We start from the raw sequence: 16,009 nt of genomic DNA, 5'->3' as shown, positions 1-16,009 counted from the left end.
TCCCCAGATGTTGTTGAACTACAACTCCCATCACCCCTAGCTAGCAAGGCCAGAGCTTAGGGATGATGGGAGTTGCAGTCCAAGAACACCTGGGGACCCATAGGTTGAGAACCACTGATGTAGACGGTCCAGTCCCCCCATGTTGGTATGGAGGAGAATCCAATCATGTGCGTCTACATACCTGCAATCTGAAATGGAACATAAACTTGTTTATAATTTTACTAGGTCCAAATTGCAGATTCCTTTCGCATGGAGCAGAGTAACATTGAACAAAATGAGTGCAGAGGTGAAAGAAACATTGGGTGGTACATCTTTCTTTTTAAATAAACCACTGACTCACGTGTTTGTTTGTTTTTACAATGGTTTATAGAGGGAAATATTGTGAAGTATTCCTGAAGCTGAACAACTTTCCCTTGCGGCTGGAGGAGGAGGAAGCAGCTAATCTTGAGAGTTAGGAGGAGGAGGAGGAGGAGAAGATGCAATCTTGAAAGTTTTAGATCTCCATGCTCTAAGTGGGCTTCAGTCTTCTGTTCGTTCTATGATGGCTTTAAAGGAGAATGGTACAAATGCATATCCTGCTCCAGAGTAGAATTTGTTCTGGAACTCCACCCTAATGGGAGGGGAAAGAAAGGCATGTCAAATAAACAGGGTTCTGTGTTCAATGAGGGGTTAGTTTAATCTAATTCAGCAGTTCTCAATTAGCCAAGTAGAAGCCAGCCCTTTGTTTTTCAAAAGCCAAGCCATAGACCCCCTACCTATCGCTATGGTAGTTTTTATTATGTGAATGGTGCCACAGACCCACTGGGTGGGTTACGCAGCCCCCCTGAGGTCTGTGGACCACTGGTCAAGTTTATTATTTCTATCCTAAGGTAAAGGGACCCCTGACCATTGGGTCCAGTCGTGGCCGACTCTGGGGTTGCGGCGCTCATCTCGCTTTATTGGCTGAGGGAGCCAGCATACAGCTCTCTCTCTGGAGATCTGATATAAGGTAGCAGATCTACTCCTTGGTAGCAATGTGTATCCCCAATCACCTCCGCCTATGCTCAACTTGTATAATTGTAAATAAACTAAATGTTTCAAGAAACGCCACAACTCTCCCAAGTTCTCTCCTGCAGGAGAGTATCACTAAGCCAACTGGGGATGTGGGGAAACCACAGCGATACATTTGCAAACTACTTCGTTTTGTTATTTCTTTGTCAACCCTTTTCCTACTCAAATGCACCCGGGTTACCTACCAGTGAAGTCTCAGGGCATGCAGGAAGGCAGAGAGGCCCTCCATGATCAGTAAAATGGCTACAGTCAGAGCAGCAAAGACGGCAAAGAGGACGAAGATTACGATGAGTCCTATCCAGTTGCCACTGGAGTGGAATGAGATGATCAGCACCTGGCCCCAGAGGACCTCTGAGAGCTCTGGAGAAGAAGAGGAGCTTGGAATTGATATCTCGCTTTATCACTACCCGAAGGAGTCTCAAAGCAGCTAACATTCTCCTTTCCCTTCCTCCCCCACAACAAACACTCTGTCAGGTGAGTGGGGCTGAGAGACTTCAGAGAAGGTCAGCCAGCAGCTGCATGTGGAGGAGCGGAGACGCGAACCCGGTTCACCAGATTATGAGTCCGCCGCTCTTAACCACTACTCCAAACTGGGGGAAAAGATTACAGAGGCAAATGTCACACAAGAAACAGCCATGAACAGCAAGACAATAAAGACCATTCTGGCAGGAGATCCCCCTAATAAGAGTAAGTCACAGCTCTCCTCTGTTCCCCCCACCCCCATGAAGGTCAGAACCTGTTTTAGCCAGGGAGCCACATTCCTTTCTGGGCAACCTCCCAAGGGCCACATGCTAGCAGTGGATGGTGCTTCAACCTTTGTAATACAACAATATCTGCCACTTTCTACTTTCTTTGTTGATGAACCAGTGCCGTTATTTTTCCTGTCTAGGGCTCTGTTCTTAAAGCGTGCGCCCAACCAACATTGAACATGATGGCATCGCAGCTCTGTAACTGATCAGAACTGGCTTTCCAATGACATCACCAAGAGTGAACAAAGCCAACTCCGAGCGAGGGCACTGCTGCCTGCGTCAGTCATTTGGTTGAACTCAGTCAGCTGGACCACTGGTCACCCTCAGACTATGTGGGTGAACTTTGTCACCTCCTCTCAATACAAGGCCCACCAAATTGCCCCCAGAAGGGTGGTGGTGTTTTCTTGGCAATGCCAAAAACGTTGAAAAAACACTCCCCATCTTTTGGCTCACTTTTAGCTTAAATGCGCCTATGTGTGGTATTCAACTAAGCTTTGCTTAGAGTAGACCTGTTGAAATCAATGAACATGGATAAGTTAGATCCATTCATGTCAATGACTCTATTCCGAGTAAAACTTAGTTGAATGCAGTATGACCTTCCTTGTACATTGTCACTAAGTTCCTAATTATCTGCTGGTGATTCAAATAATCTCTGGGAGGGATGAGGAACCAGTGGCCCTCCAGATGTTGTTGGACTGAGTTTCATCAAGGGCTGATGGGAACTGGAGTCCAGCAATGCCTGGTAGTTACCAGGTTCCCAACACCTACTCTGCAGAGATGCCTTGTATTAGTATTCTCTCATCCCATGCCAAAACAGGTTCAATCCCTGTAAGGGACAACTGCATATTCCTGCACTTCAAGGGGTTGGATTAGATGATCGTCAGGCTCCCTTCCAACTCTGAGATTCAGAGACATAAAACACAGTGAGCACCACAAATGAAAAACTCACGTGCATGAGCCAAGCTCAGCGCCCAGAGCCGAAGGTAGGAAGCTGTGTTGGAAATGCAACCCAGGCAATATTCAATGGTGTGAATAGCCTGGTGAACAAAGACGTCTCCAAAGTTGAACTGAAAGAGATTTTAAAGGGGGAAATGACATCTATATTATGGCCAGGAGCACCCAAAGAACTACATAACCGAGGATTTGGCACAGAAGAATCGGAATTGCACAATGTACTATTGAAAAGCAATAAGAAATCATTACCAAAGGTTTACAATCTATTATTAGATTGGGACCTACAAGAAGAAGAAGTTAAAGAGGTGATGGTAAAGTGGTCTCAAGACATCGGCCATACGATATATTTGGAACAGTGGCTCTGGGGTATAGATATTAGGTTCACCGCTTGCTACACCATAAAAGAGAATTTCAAGAAAATGTGTTTCAGGTGGTACCTAACACCATCAAGGCTTGCCAAAATTTATAAACAAAAGTCTAATTTATGCTGGAAATGTGGAAAAATGGAAGGAACATTGTTCCATATCTGGTGGAGCTGCGAATACACCAAGACCTACTAGGGAATGATTCATGAAGAACTCAAAATCTTTACAAAAGAAACCAGAGACTTATTGGGAAAAGACATACCACAGAAAAAGAAAGCAATTTTCTTATATGCTACAGCAGCTGCCAGGATAGTATATGCCAGCAAATGGAAGAGCGAACTAATACCCACAAAAGAAAACTGGCTATACAAAGTAAGTCAGTTTATAGAAATGGCAAAGCTAACTGCGTACATAAGAAGACAGACAAACCAAAAACTCAGATCAGAATGGCAATGTTTCGAAGAATACATGGACAAACACTGTTCAAGAAAGAATATGTTGATATGCCTAGATTAAAGGAGTAAAGTAGAAAATATTAATTAGGAATGTCATAATGAGATCAAAATTTAAAAATTGCAATGATAGTATCAAATCTATAAGATAAGGAAGCTGTGAAGTTGTGGGTCAAAGGGTGTGGTGGTGGAAAGATATGGGGGTGAGAAGTATTTACGTGTATGTGTATGTAAATAGTAGCCTTATTTTGGTATGTTTTTGCACCTGTAGGGTGCATTTCTCTTTCTTTATTACTAAAATTTAATAAATAAATCAATAAATAAAAACTACATAACCGGTTCTCCCCTAAATATTTTGGATTTGTTTCTCAAACAGAGCACCTGCTACCAATCCTGCCTTGATTCTTTAATCACACTAATGCTGTTGACTTTTCATCTACATTTGGATCCAACTGGACACCATGTTGAATTAAGACAGACCCTTTCAAATCTGCAATGGTGTGTGTGTGTGTGTGTGTGTGTGTGTGTGTGTGTGTGTGTGTGTGTGTTTTCTAGAATTCCTGAGCAACGTTGGAGACAAAGCTGCTAGTGTCTGCTTGTATATCTCTAGCTATATAGATATATATACAGGATAACGGCCACTTGACAGTGATGCCATATAACCTCTGCACACTATTCTTCAAACACTTTGGCTGAAAGTGGCCTACATGCTATGTGAAGAGGCGCCTCCTCTTGTCTGTCCTGAAGCTCACATTAATCAGCTTCATCAGGCATTGATAAACAAACAAAACAAAACAAAACAAATGCAGTCTCATGTTAGTAACTGCACATCAGTGCATGGTTGGTTTATTAATGTTCATTGGATTGTTTTATTGAATATATGCAAAACAGTAGAATCGGCTTCAGTGTAGGACCCTGGGTTCTAGTGCTATGAGGGAGGGAGAAAAACAAACCCTCTCCCTATTCACTTTCCCCACAGCATACACAATTCTCTGCACCTCTTTCTTCTTAAAAAGCCTCAAAATGCAGAAACCATGTCCCGCCCCCATAGGGGAGTTTCTCCAGCCCCTACCTCTTCCTCCCCTACTTTTGGTTGCCCCTACCTCTTCCTCATTGTCCTCATGCCCGCCATGGTGACCGCCATCACTGTGGTCTTCTTGGACTGGCTTTGTAGGATAGTCAGACTTAATGATCTCCACCTCAATATCCCCAGTGGGGCTCTCCGACAGCTCAGGTGAAGCCAGCTTAAGAGAAGCAAAACAGAGAACGGCTTTTGTCAGTGTAGTCCAAAAAAAGCAGACCCAGCAAAAGGTAAAGTGTTTTATCGCAGAAATAGTTTTTAAAAATAATATTTAGTCTAAATCACAAGTTGGTACCACCATTCAGCCCAAGGTCCCCTAATTCTTGTGGTCAAGCTTCCAGGACCAGCCTGCCAGGGGTGGGGTGGGCAATGGATAATAATAATATTATAATTTATTATTTATACTTCGCTCATTTGGTTTGGTTTCCCCAGTTACTCTGGGCGGCTCCCAACAGAATATTAAAAATAAAATAAAAGATCAAACATTAAAAACTTCCCTAAACAGGGCTGCCTTCAGATATCTTCTGAAAGTCAGTATTTCCTTGACATCTGGTGGGAGGGCGTTCCACGGGGCGGGTGCCACCACCGAGAAGGCCCTCTGCCTGGTTCCGTGTAACCTCACTTCTCACAGTAAGGGAACTGCCAGAAGGCCCTCGGAGCTGGACCTCAGTGTCTGGGCTGAACAATGGGGGTGGAGATGCTCCTTCAGGTTTCAGTTCTTACCTCAGTACAGCTGGCTACATTACAGTTCCTCAAAGACAAGAGCTTTCAACACACAGACACACACACACACACACACACACGGCAGTCAGGCAAAAGCAGTCAAGCTAGGTCTGGAGGAGGTCTCCTGAGGAGAAACCTGAGAGCTAGATAGAAGAACCAGGAGGTTTTTATTTGGCCCCCTGAGTCTGAGGCTCCCCAGTCCTGGTTTAAAGAGACTATATCCTTCGACTGCATAGTAATCAACCTATTTGTATATACATGCATCAGGCAATCCATTTTTCTGTCGCCTCACTGTCAAAATTTTTACCAGACATCAATTTCACATCTTAACAAGCTACAAAAAAGGTTCTGATTATTGAATAAGGCTTTGGCTGACAAATGGGCTCATTAGTAGTCAGTTGCTATGGGGAATGTCTAAATGTACTTCAGATGGCGAAACAATGAATTACAGGGCAGTGAAAATTATCTTTGAATGAAATCACCACCCATCTAAGAAATTAATACTGCATATATTGTGGTGGGGTGGGGTGGAGGGGAACCAGGCACTTGTTAGCAAGTCTCTTCCAGTGGTTTAATGTTTGGGTTGCATTATAATAGTTTTCAAATGGATTGAATTCAGAAAGCTGCTTTTTATATGAGCAAGAGCGGACTGCGGCCTAGCAGACAGGAAGTTAGAGAAGCGGACTCAGCCTTTTGTTCAAAAATGAAGTTTATTGGATAGCTATTGGTCGAGCTACCATTTTTCAGCTAAGACCACCTCAATGGGTAGCCTATATATTACTGAAGCTACGCTGCTGCATAAACTTGTGAGTTTTAACTCTGCTAATGGGGCTTTCTGCTGCTGGAGGGATTGCAAACCCCTGTGTTTTAGAAACAGGCGCCAACCGTTTTTCCTTTGTTGTTAATCACGTTGGGTGTCTAGAAAATTAGTATAACTGATATATCCTCTTTCCAATTCCAATCAGTCTGGTTGATCACCTATCGCAGATGCTGTAGCAGCAGATTCCCTCCACTGGAAAGGGGTTGGATTAGTTGAATTACAAGGTTTCTTCCAGTTCTACAATTCAGTGCTTTCAGAACCTGGTTTTGTAATGACTTACAAACCATGAGATCTGCAAATCTTTGCTACAAAATCTTCAGCTCATCTTACTCAACCCAAGATTGCCTTTACCTCTAGCCATGAGGCCAAATGTCTCAAGAGACCTTTATTCTTACCATACGCTGAGCTCTCTGGTGATTGGCTCGAAGGATGAAAGGTTTAATCAAAAGCATCCAAGGAACAGAAATCAGGGCAAAAATTACCAGGAAGGTTTGTACTTCTTGCTACAAGGAAGGAAGGAAATAAGATAGTTAGATAAGCAATACACACCACCCACCCACACCTGCTGAAAGGAAAATTCGGTGTCAATTATCTTTTTTCAAAAATGCAATTCTGCTGTGATATTGGAAAATAACACACTAGCTCACCGAGAGCTCCAATTCTGAGTGGTTTAACACTTGACCCCTCTTGCCAGGGAACTCTGGGAATTGTAGGTCTGGAGGGAAATAGGGGTCTCCTAACACACTACAGTTCCCAGGATTCTTGGGGTGTGTGAACCATGATTGTTTAAAGTGGTATGATACTGCTTTAAATGTATGGTGCAGATGAGACCCATTGTAAGTAAGTTTATTTTACCTTGAAAGAAGGAGCTATGATTTGGCAATACGGTTTTGTTAAAAGAAATGGCCCTATGTGTTCTGAAAAACTCAACCATTCTGGCTGAAGATCAGTGAAATTGCTATTTGAGAAACAGAAACATATCCTGGGAAACCACTGAACGTTGAAGCCGCCTTACCAAAATGATTAATTAGGACTCTTTGGGGAAATGTTTTGCAACTTTCAAACTGTGCTTTTGATTTAAGATGGTTTGCCACGCATGCTGCCTGTATTCTCCTTCCTCAAGAGCGTGCTCATAAATCAAGAGCGCTTGCCAACCTGCTACTTGCAAACTCATGTATGTACTTTTAATTTGTAACCTGGAACTGAGTGATTCTGTGCCATTTACAGGGCACATAGAAGTCTGTTGTGAAACGGGCTGGGTTGTTTTGTTCTCATTTTCATTACTCTGAGATTAAGCTTTCTGAACAAAATGAAGTTTATCTGTTTCAACTGAAGTCTCTGCTTGCCTGCTTTCTCAACATCTCGTTTTTATAAGGCAAGAACCCCTTTTCCAGTACTGGCAGATCCAGGGCTCTACAGCATGAAAACATACCGTTTCCAACACACAAAGCTACATTAGAGTGGCTATATTTCAAAAAATAAAAACCAGCAGCTTTTCTTCTTCTTCTTCTTCTTTTTACAAAAAACCCCACAATTTTTCAGTTGCCTAAGATCCAGGACAAAGCACGCCCTTTCACAAATTCCCCCTGGACATCAATTCCACCTTTGAAATCTCGGTAATGTCTGGGAAAATCCGGCAGCCCTGAGCTACATTAGACTCTGAATCCTCCTTAGTCCATGACAAATAGTCAAAAATAACCCTAAACCCGCCTTCCAAACCCGGTGCCCCTCAAATATTTTAGACTAAAACTCCCATCAGTCTCAGCCAGAATTTTATCTTAACTTAATTTGTGAAACCCCCACCCCCACCCCGTTATTTTTTAAAAAAGGTTAGCATATAAAACTCTAGGCTTGGCTAAAGTGTACTTCCTCAGTAACAAAGTTCTTAGCAAAAGAGAAACGAGACCATACCTGATGTACATACAGAGGAGCATTTGTCTCATCGCTGTAACTGAACAGAAACATGTTGATAAAATGGATGAGGATGCTTGGGGCATCTTGGGCGTCAGCAACACCGTATTGGCACCACTTGAAAATGATCATGAAAACCAGGTAACCAAACAGGCAGAGGATGAAAATCATCTGTGGGATGAACTGCAGGATGATGTTGAGGACTTGCCTGAAATAACTGGGAAGACAGGAGCCAAGAGAAAGGAAAAACATCAGTGTGGAAGAGAAGAGAGTTTGCAGCAGCTTCCCACAGTGTGGTGTCGTCCAGACATTGTTGGACTCCTCCCATCGTCCCTCTTGGCCACTGGCTATTCTAGATGGAGCTGATGGTGGGAGTTGTAGCCCTGCAACATCTGGAAGGCAGCCTGTTGGAGAAAGCTGATTTACAGGATGATGTGGAAGGAAGGAGGACAGTTGGGCCATATTAAATCACCAGTTGGTTTATTCTGTTAAGGTGAAGCCACCAGACAGTGCCGGATTACTAAATAGGCAGAGTAGGCACTGGCCTATGGGCCTTTTAGGAGCCCCGCGACAACCAATCAAAATAATACTGATTTGATCTTGAAATAAAATTACAATCAAGCTTTCTTGATTGTTAGCTTTACATACATCTATAATCAATGGGTTCCCCCCCCCCCCCACATATGCCTTGCTCTCACTTTTTGCCAGCTTAAATGAAGTCTGGTGCAACCGTTTCGAACAGTCAGTAAAAACAGGAAGCCAAGATACCGCAGATCGCTTCCTAGGTGCTTCTGTTGTAATACATCAGACTGTGGCCAGCCAAGATAGGAACACCCTGCTTCTGCAAAGTACCAGATACTACCGATCTTGCAAGGTACTTGGAAAACAAGTGATACAAGGATTGCTCTTTTCACCTGCACCCAATGAAGGAAGAAGAGGCTGCAATTGTTTGGTCAAGCAAGACTGAGCCATCATCTTCTGTTGAGAAAAAGTCTACTAAGCCCATCCTGGACAATGTGAACGTAAAGGGCAAGCACATGGTCATGCAGGTTGATTTCAATGTCCCAGTGAAGGACAACAAATTAACCAACCACCAGAGAATCAGGGCAGCTGTCTCAACCCATCTGTCCCATCAAGCATTGCTTGGACCACAGAGATAGGTCTGTGGTACTGATAAGTCACCTGGGGTGATTTGGTGGAGTTCCTATGCCTAAGAAATTCTCCTTGCAACCTGTAGCCACAGGACTTTGATAGGGATGCCTTGTTCCTGGATGACTGTGTGGGTTCAGAGGTAGAAGCAGCTGATTCTGATTCTGAAACTAGCTCAGTCACTCTTCAGGGAAACCTTTGATTCCATGCAGAAGAGGAAAGGAAAGGAGAAAATACTGAATCAAGGCTGATTCAGTAAAGGTAGGTGATTTCAGAGCATCACTTTCTAAACTAGGAGATGATTTTATCATTGGTGCTTTCGGAACTGCACACAGAGCTCACAGTTCCATGGTTGGGTTCAGTCTACCTCAAAGCTGCTGGTTTCCTGATAAAGAAAGAACTTGATTATTTTGCTAAAGCTCTAGAGCAGCTTTTCTCAACCTTGGGTCCCCCCAAATGTTGTTGAATTACAACTCCCATCATTCCTAGCTAGCATGGCCAGTGGTCAATGATGAAGGGAGTTGTAACTCAAAAACATCTGGGGACCCAAGGTTGAAAAAAGACTGCTCTAGAAAGTTCAGAGTGACCCTTCCTAGCAATCCTTGGAAGTGCTGAAGTTCAAGTTAAGATTCAGCTGACCCAAAGCATGCTGGATCAAATCAATGAGATGTTAATTGGTGGTGGGATGGCTTTCACCTTCCTGAAAGTGCTCAACAACATGGAGATTGGTAATTCTTTGGAAGAAGAAGAAGAATCTGTTGGAGGAAAGCAGTATGCTTCCTTCTCTTAAGGTTCTAATTAATGCATGTGATGTTTTAAACAACCTGAGCCAGAATTTTCTTTTAACCCCTCTGTTTAAGTTCACTCCACCCCTAAAAGCTGAGTCGTCTTGTTTGCTATTCCTCCAGAAAAGATGTCTGCTATTTCTCTCCTATCTCCACCCATCTTGCAAATCGTTCCTGCATGAATAAAGCCTTTAAACTCCAGAAACTGCAAGTCATTATTCCAATCTGATGCCTTGACCAAATCACTAAGAAGGTAGCTTTACTTCCTGCAATCTTAAAATATTGGTCAGTCTGGAGCGGTAATTAAGGGACCCTCTCAGTCTCTCAGCAACACTGAGGAGTGAAGCCCAACATTCTCCTACGTGAGGGATATGTACACTGAAGATATGGTCAAATGAAAGTAGGGAGAGCAAAGAGACCACAAATGACAAACCAAGGCAGCTGGGCCTGGGAAACAGCAAGATCTCCAAGGCAGAACAGCAAAAAAAAAAAAAAGGATTCCAGTTCAGAAAACCTACAGATGAATCACACTTGTATATTCCAACAAGCAACATATGAACTAAGCATGGGACATTTAAACTTACATGTAGTTGAAGAGACTGAGTATTACCCCAAAGACCATGTGTGTGATTCCCATGACAACAGACATCTTCATTTTGTAGGAGTTTAAAAACGTCAACTTGTTGCTTGCAATGTTCCAGATCTTGGAGAAACAGGAAAGAAGACACGTGAACATAATGAAAGTTGTAAGTGAGGGCCTGTCAGGCCACGAGATTATAAACACAGAAGGCGTTACCCCTCTAATCTTAAAAGAAGTGCCACTCATCCAATCCATGCCACCCCCTGCATCCTGGACACTGAGATGGGAGCAGCATGGGGTGGGTGTTGTAGCAGTGCTGTTCTGGCAGCAATACTGCTGCTCTCCAGAACTGGGATAGAGTGGGGCGAAGAGGAGGGAGGAAGGTCAACTGAGAGCTGGGTTTGGGGGCAGAAGCACCCTGCAGATGTATATGCCCGTGAGGGGTCATAGTCCCAAACTAGGGAGAAATTCAATCTGATTTGCATTTAAAAGTAAATTGGTTGAATCCAAAACAGTATGCAAACCAAAACACAGATATGCTTTGAAATTCGCACTTATCTGAATTTTGTGATGCAGGTCTCCAATATGTGCAAGGATGCATATATTAAAGGAAAGTGCGTATTAAAATGAATACAGTAGTCAAAATTGCATTAATGATGCTTTATGTTAGGGGAAATTGCTTTGTAAAAAGGTGAGTCAAAACTGCATACAAAAATGTCTCTTCAAGGAGAAATTCGTACCAAAACGCTGATTTCCGTGAATATCTTTTTAAAAATAATAATAATGCAAAATTGCCTCAGAAACGCAGAGAACTGAATTTAAGACCAGAAAGGTGAGAACTGGGGAGAAGAGAAACTGGCAGCTCCTCTCATCTCTGCCCCTCGACCTCACCGCCTGCGCTTGCCCCCAATCCTGATGAATGACAGGATCACTGCCACCAGAAGGGCCCGCCTCTAGCTTCACACATTCCCTTCAAAGGGCCCCTTTCCCACTAATGCTGAACACAACCAGTCACTGGGGATATTATCCTAGCATTCACTGAGCATGTGACAGGCTGAATCCATATTCCTCGTGTATGTTTCTCCACTGTTTGTGTCTTGGTAAACCTATGGACCAGTCTGGCTGAAACAGGCAAATATGACTGATGGACTGAAACAGGATGAGGCCTATGCAGCGCCACCCAAAGTCTGCCGCTGTATGACTGCCGCTAGAAGGGTCTCCAAGGAGAAGGGTTTACTTGCAACCAAGGCTGCCATCTAGTGACCAGATACTTGGCCGACACCATTAAGACGTTAATTGGGAAACTCTCTCCTGCTTGCTTCAAATAGCCTCAACAAGGTGGAGTTCTTTTGATGGGAGGCAGCAATGATGTGGGGAAGAAAATGTCCCGGGGGGAAATTTGCTACTCCATTGTTCCATTTCTAAAATGTTAACCAGCATCAGTTAATGCAGAATGCAGATTGGCATTTCCAATTTACAGTGCCATTGTTTCCCCCCCTTAAAAGCTAATCCTTGGAAACATGGGGCTTGGCAGCCCAGGAGAGTGTTTTCTCTGTGGCAGCCCCTGAATTGCAGAAGTCACTCCACACAGAGGTGTGGGTCTAACGTTTGTTGCACAGCTTCTGCTTACATGCCCAAGACATACCACCTCACCGCTGGCATTCAGCAATTAAGGTCTTTTGTTCAATTTGTACTATTTCTGTTCTGGTTGGAAGGGTTTTGCTGTCCCCACTTCCTTTTATACTGTACATTGACGTTGTTGTGACCAAATGGTTTTGTGGTTGTAATCAAGGCCTTATGGGGAGGGGCAGGGAAGAAAGTTCATTAATAAATAAATGCACATGTCCAGTCAGGAGTTAAATCTCATTGCATTGAATGGGGCTCCTCCCAGGTAATTGGATGTGAGGGAGTGTACGTTACTGAGTTGCCCTGCACTAAAATATTTCATGTATTTCAATACAAACAATTTCCGAGTAAAACTTCGAATTTCATTAAACATAACATTAGAACCACATGGTGTGTTTTGTCAACTCTGATGGGAGCTGCAATCCAACCATGGCAAGTTGGGGAAGGCTCAGTAAACACATCTCGCTAAATTGCCTCCAAGAGAAGTTGACCTGGCACGACACGGACGCAGTGCTTTGCTTTGATCAACTGAGTGGAGGGTAGAAATTCAACAAGCAAAAGCTTTTCCCCAGCACAGCAAAGCAGCAAAGGCTAGCCCAGGCATAGGCAAACTCGGCCCTCCAAATGTTTTGGGACTACAACTCCCATCATCCCTGACCACTGGTCCTGTTAGCTAGGGATGATGGGAGTTGTAGTCCCACAACATTTGGAGGGCCGAGTTTGCCTATGCCTGGGCTAGACCCTTCACCTGCTGAATTTCTGCTTATCTTCCAGCTGTTAGAAAGACACAGAAAGCAAAGCTGGTTACCCCAATCTGTTACTTGCTACCATCTGTTATTTCCCCGGAAATCTTAGATTGGCCCAACTAGCAGATCACCCCTCTTCCCTCCGCCATGGCCCACTGCCAGATGAATGGCAGGAGGAGTTCTGATTACCGGATCAATTCCAAAAGGATAGGGGTTTCCAGAGAAAACTCCTGCCACTGCCGGATCCAGCTGGAGGGTATCTGACTTATGAACAATTTCTTCCCTACGGATGAAGAGAGAAACGTGATTTGCTTAGGTTGCCCACAGGAGTGAGATGGGTTTTCCCCATTGCTTGATGCTTGAACAGTAACACCAAACTCAAACCCCAAACCATTGCTAATCACTTTGCATTAGCCAAACCCGTTCTGAATTGAGGCAAAGGGAGTTTGCCCCTCGCTATTTCATTGCTCCTGCTCTGCACCCCTGGACACTGCTGGTGTGGGACAGGGAAATGAGGACGGTTGCGACCCGAGGAATGTTCCAGAAGACATTGTGGAAGGGCGGGGGAGACACAACAACTGTACATTTGCAATGCGCTCTATGTGGGGCTACCTTTGAAGGTGACCCAGAAACTACAACTAATCCAGAATGCGGCAGCTAGACTGGTGACTGGGAGCAGCCGCCGAGACCACATAACACTGGTCTTGAAAGACTACACTGGTTCCCAGTACGTTTCCAAGCACAATTCAAAGTGTTGGTGCTGACCTTTAAAGCCCTAAACGGCCTCGGTTCAGTATACCTGAAGGAGCCTCTCCACCCCCATTGTTCTGCCAGGACACTGAGATCCAGCGTCGAGGGCCTTCTGGCTGTTCCCTCACTGCGAGAAGCCAAGTTACAGGGAACCAGGCAGAGGGCCTTCTTGGTAGTGGCACCCGCCCTGTGGAACGCCCTCCCACCAGATGTCAAAGAGAAAAACAACTACCAGACTTTTAGAAGACATCTGAAGGCAGCCCTGTTTAAGGAAGCTTTTAATGTTTAATAGATTATTGCATTTTAATATTCTGTTGAAAGCCACCCAGAGTGGCTGGGGAATCCCAGCCAGATGGGTGGGGTATAAATAATAAAATTATTATTATTATTATTATTATTATTATTATTATTATTATTATTATTATATGCGGCTGCCGTTTTCTGCGGCCATGACACATTTAGGGTAGCATCTAGGTTGGCTCACAAGGACCCAGCTCGCCACTTACGTCCAGTTCCCGTGGCTGTACATGGGGCGGACAGACCAGGAAGACCCAAATATATTGAACGACTTGGAGAAGCAATCATTGTAGATGAAGCCGGTGTAGATGGAGAAGATGCTCATAAGGAGGATCAGGTAGCGGCCACTGAAAAAGGTGTTCCAGATCTGCACAGGGCGATTGCCAGGGCAAAGAGAATATCAGGAGCAGCATACAAGGGCTGGCAAGCCTCAGGCTAAATGTGGCCCTCTAGGGCTCACTTTCTGGCCCTCTAAACTCTTCCCATCGCTAGCCCAGCTCCGCTCCCCTGGTGTGTTTTGGCCTGATTGGAAAGTGTCCTTGAACTCTGGTAATCTTTTTGCTTGCCTGGAGGGAAGAGTGTCCTTGTGTGTAGAAACTGGCCTGCTGTGTAAAATTTGCATTTGTTGCTCCGCCCATTCCTGGCCCCCATAAGATTGCCCAGAAGGGCATGTGGCCTTGGGGGGTGAAAATGGTTCCCTATCCCTACAGTGTGGGACACGGGTGGCGCTGTGGGTTAAACCACAGAGCCCAGGACTTGCCGATCAGAAGGTCGGCGGTTCGAATCCCCGCGACGGGGTGAGCTCCCATTGCTCGGTCCCTGCTCCTGCCAACTTAGCAGTTCGAAAGCACATCAAAGTGCAAGTAGATAAATAGGTACCGCTCCGGCGGGAAGGTAAACGGCGTTTCCGTGCGCTGCTCTGGTTTGCCAGAAGCGGCTTAGTCATGCTGACCACATGACCTGAAAGCTGTACGCCAGCTCCCTCGGCCAGTAAAGCGAGATGAGCGCCACAACCCCAGAGTCGGCCACGACCTTTATCCCTACAGTATATGAAGAGCCATTTGGAAGAACTTATTGTCACTTTCCCAATCCCCACTTCAAATTACTGGTTTGGAAATAAATTAATCTGTCCCCGGAGCCAAACCTTTGAAGGCTGCCATCAGCATACAGTTCTGCCTGAGGCCACTCACCTCATTGTCAGTTTTCTGGGCTAAGAGGGCCTTCTCATTGCTGACCATCCAGAGAGCAAAGGCCAGCATGACAGTCCCGTGGCCACAATCGCCAAACATCACCGCAAACAGAAAAGGGAAGGTGATTAAAATGTAGGGGGCTGTGGGACAGAGAAAGGCATTAAGGTCATTCCTTGAAAGGAAGGGGGTTGCTGATCCAAGGAGCACCGGGAACTCCCATTTCCCAGCATGGGGAGCCCCATTTGGTGGCACTGGGAAATCCGTTTCCCAGGCTCCCTGGAGGTAATGCCAATCTCACCATATGCCAGCGAGAAAAAGCCTAATGCATTTGGTGATTGAATTATTGAATTATGACACTTAAAAAAAAAAACCAGTCTCAAAGGTTACAGGTGGGTGCAGGATTTGCCTAAAATTAGAGAGGCGGCATAGCTTGTAGGTTTCATTGAGTGCTGGTTCCAGCAAATAAAGTAAATTATCCCGTGAGAACTAATTGGAATCACCAGGTGGCACTGTTATACATCACAGTGAAGCCTCTTTTTGGGCAAGCAGGAGGATGGGAATTTTCATTACCAAAAATTCATTATAATTGATGATTGGTGAGATTCTGTTCTGAAAACCTGGCACTGGTGATTGCACTGAATGTCCTGTAAAGAAACATTTGCCTTGCTGACAGCGCTTTTTGTTCATGGCTTGCAATAAACAGAACATATCCATGTTGCTTCCCGCCCCCTCCTTCTGAAAAAAACCCCCATTCAATCTATAGAAACCCAAATGCCGCTGC

General features: G+C 44.6%; 1 protein-coding gene across 2 annotated transcripts in view; it reads right to left on the bottom strand.

Annotated features, from left to right (window-relative positions):
* Positions 1 to 343: 343 nt before the first annotated feature.
* The window catches only part of ATP6V0A4 (ATPase H+ transporting V0 subunit a4), a 33,742-nt gene continuing 18,076 nt past the window's right edge, over positions 344 to 16,009 (bottom strand). For both annotated transcript variants that reach the window (XM_081929205.1, XM_081929206.1), the window contains 10 exons: positions 15,229 to 15,368; positions 14,248 to 14,405; positions 13,181 to 13,274; positions 10,624 to 10,742; positions 8,106 to 8,322; positions 6,590 to 6,697; positions 4,674 to 4,814; positions 2,749 to 2,866; positions 1,236 to 1,410; positions 344 to 610 (listed from right to left, as the gene is read on the bottom strand). In XM_081929205.1, the coding sequence (XP_081785331.1) occupies positions 520 to 610; positions 1,236 to 1,410; positions 2,749 to 2,866; positions 4,674 to 4,814; positions 6,590 to 6,697; positions 8,106 to 8,322; positions 10,624 to 10,742; positions 13,181 to 13,274; positions 14,248 to 14,405; positions 15,229 to 15,368 (1,361 nt within the window). In that variant the 3' untranslated portion in view covers positions 344 to 519. The remainder of the gene's footprint in view (positions 611 to 1,235; positions 1,411 to 2,748; positions 2,867 to 4,673; positions 4,815 to 6,589; positions 6,698 to 8,105; positions 8,323 to 10,623; positions 10,743 to 13,180; positions 13,275 to 14,247; positions 14,406 to 15,228; positions 15,369 to 16,009) is intronic.

The sequence above is a fragment of the Podarcis melisellensis genome, assembly GCF_964234715.1.
Source record: "Podarcis melisellensis genome assembly, chromosome: 10".
Classification (NCBI taxonomy): domain Eukaryota; kingdom Metazoa; phylum Chordata; class Lepidosauria; order Squamata; family Lacertidae; genus Podarcis; species Podarcis melisellensis.
This window is presented reverse-complemented; position numbering and strand designations above follow the sequence as displayed.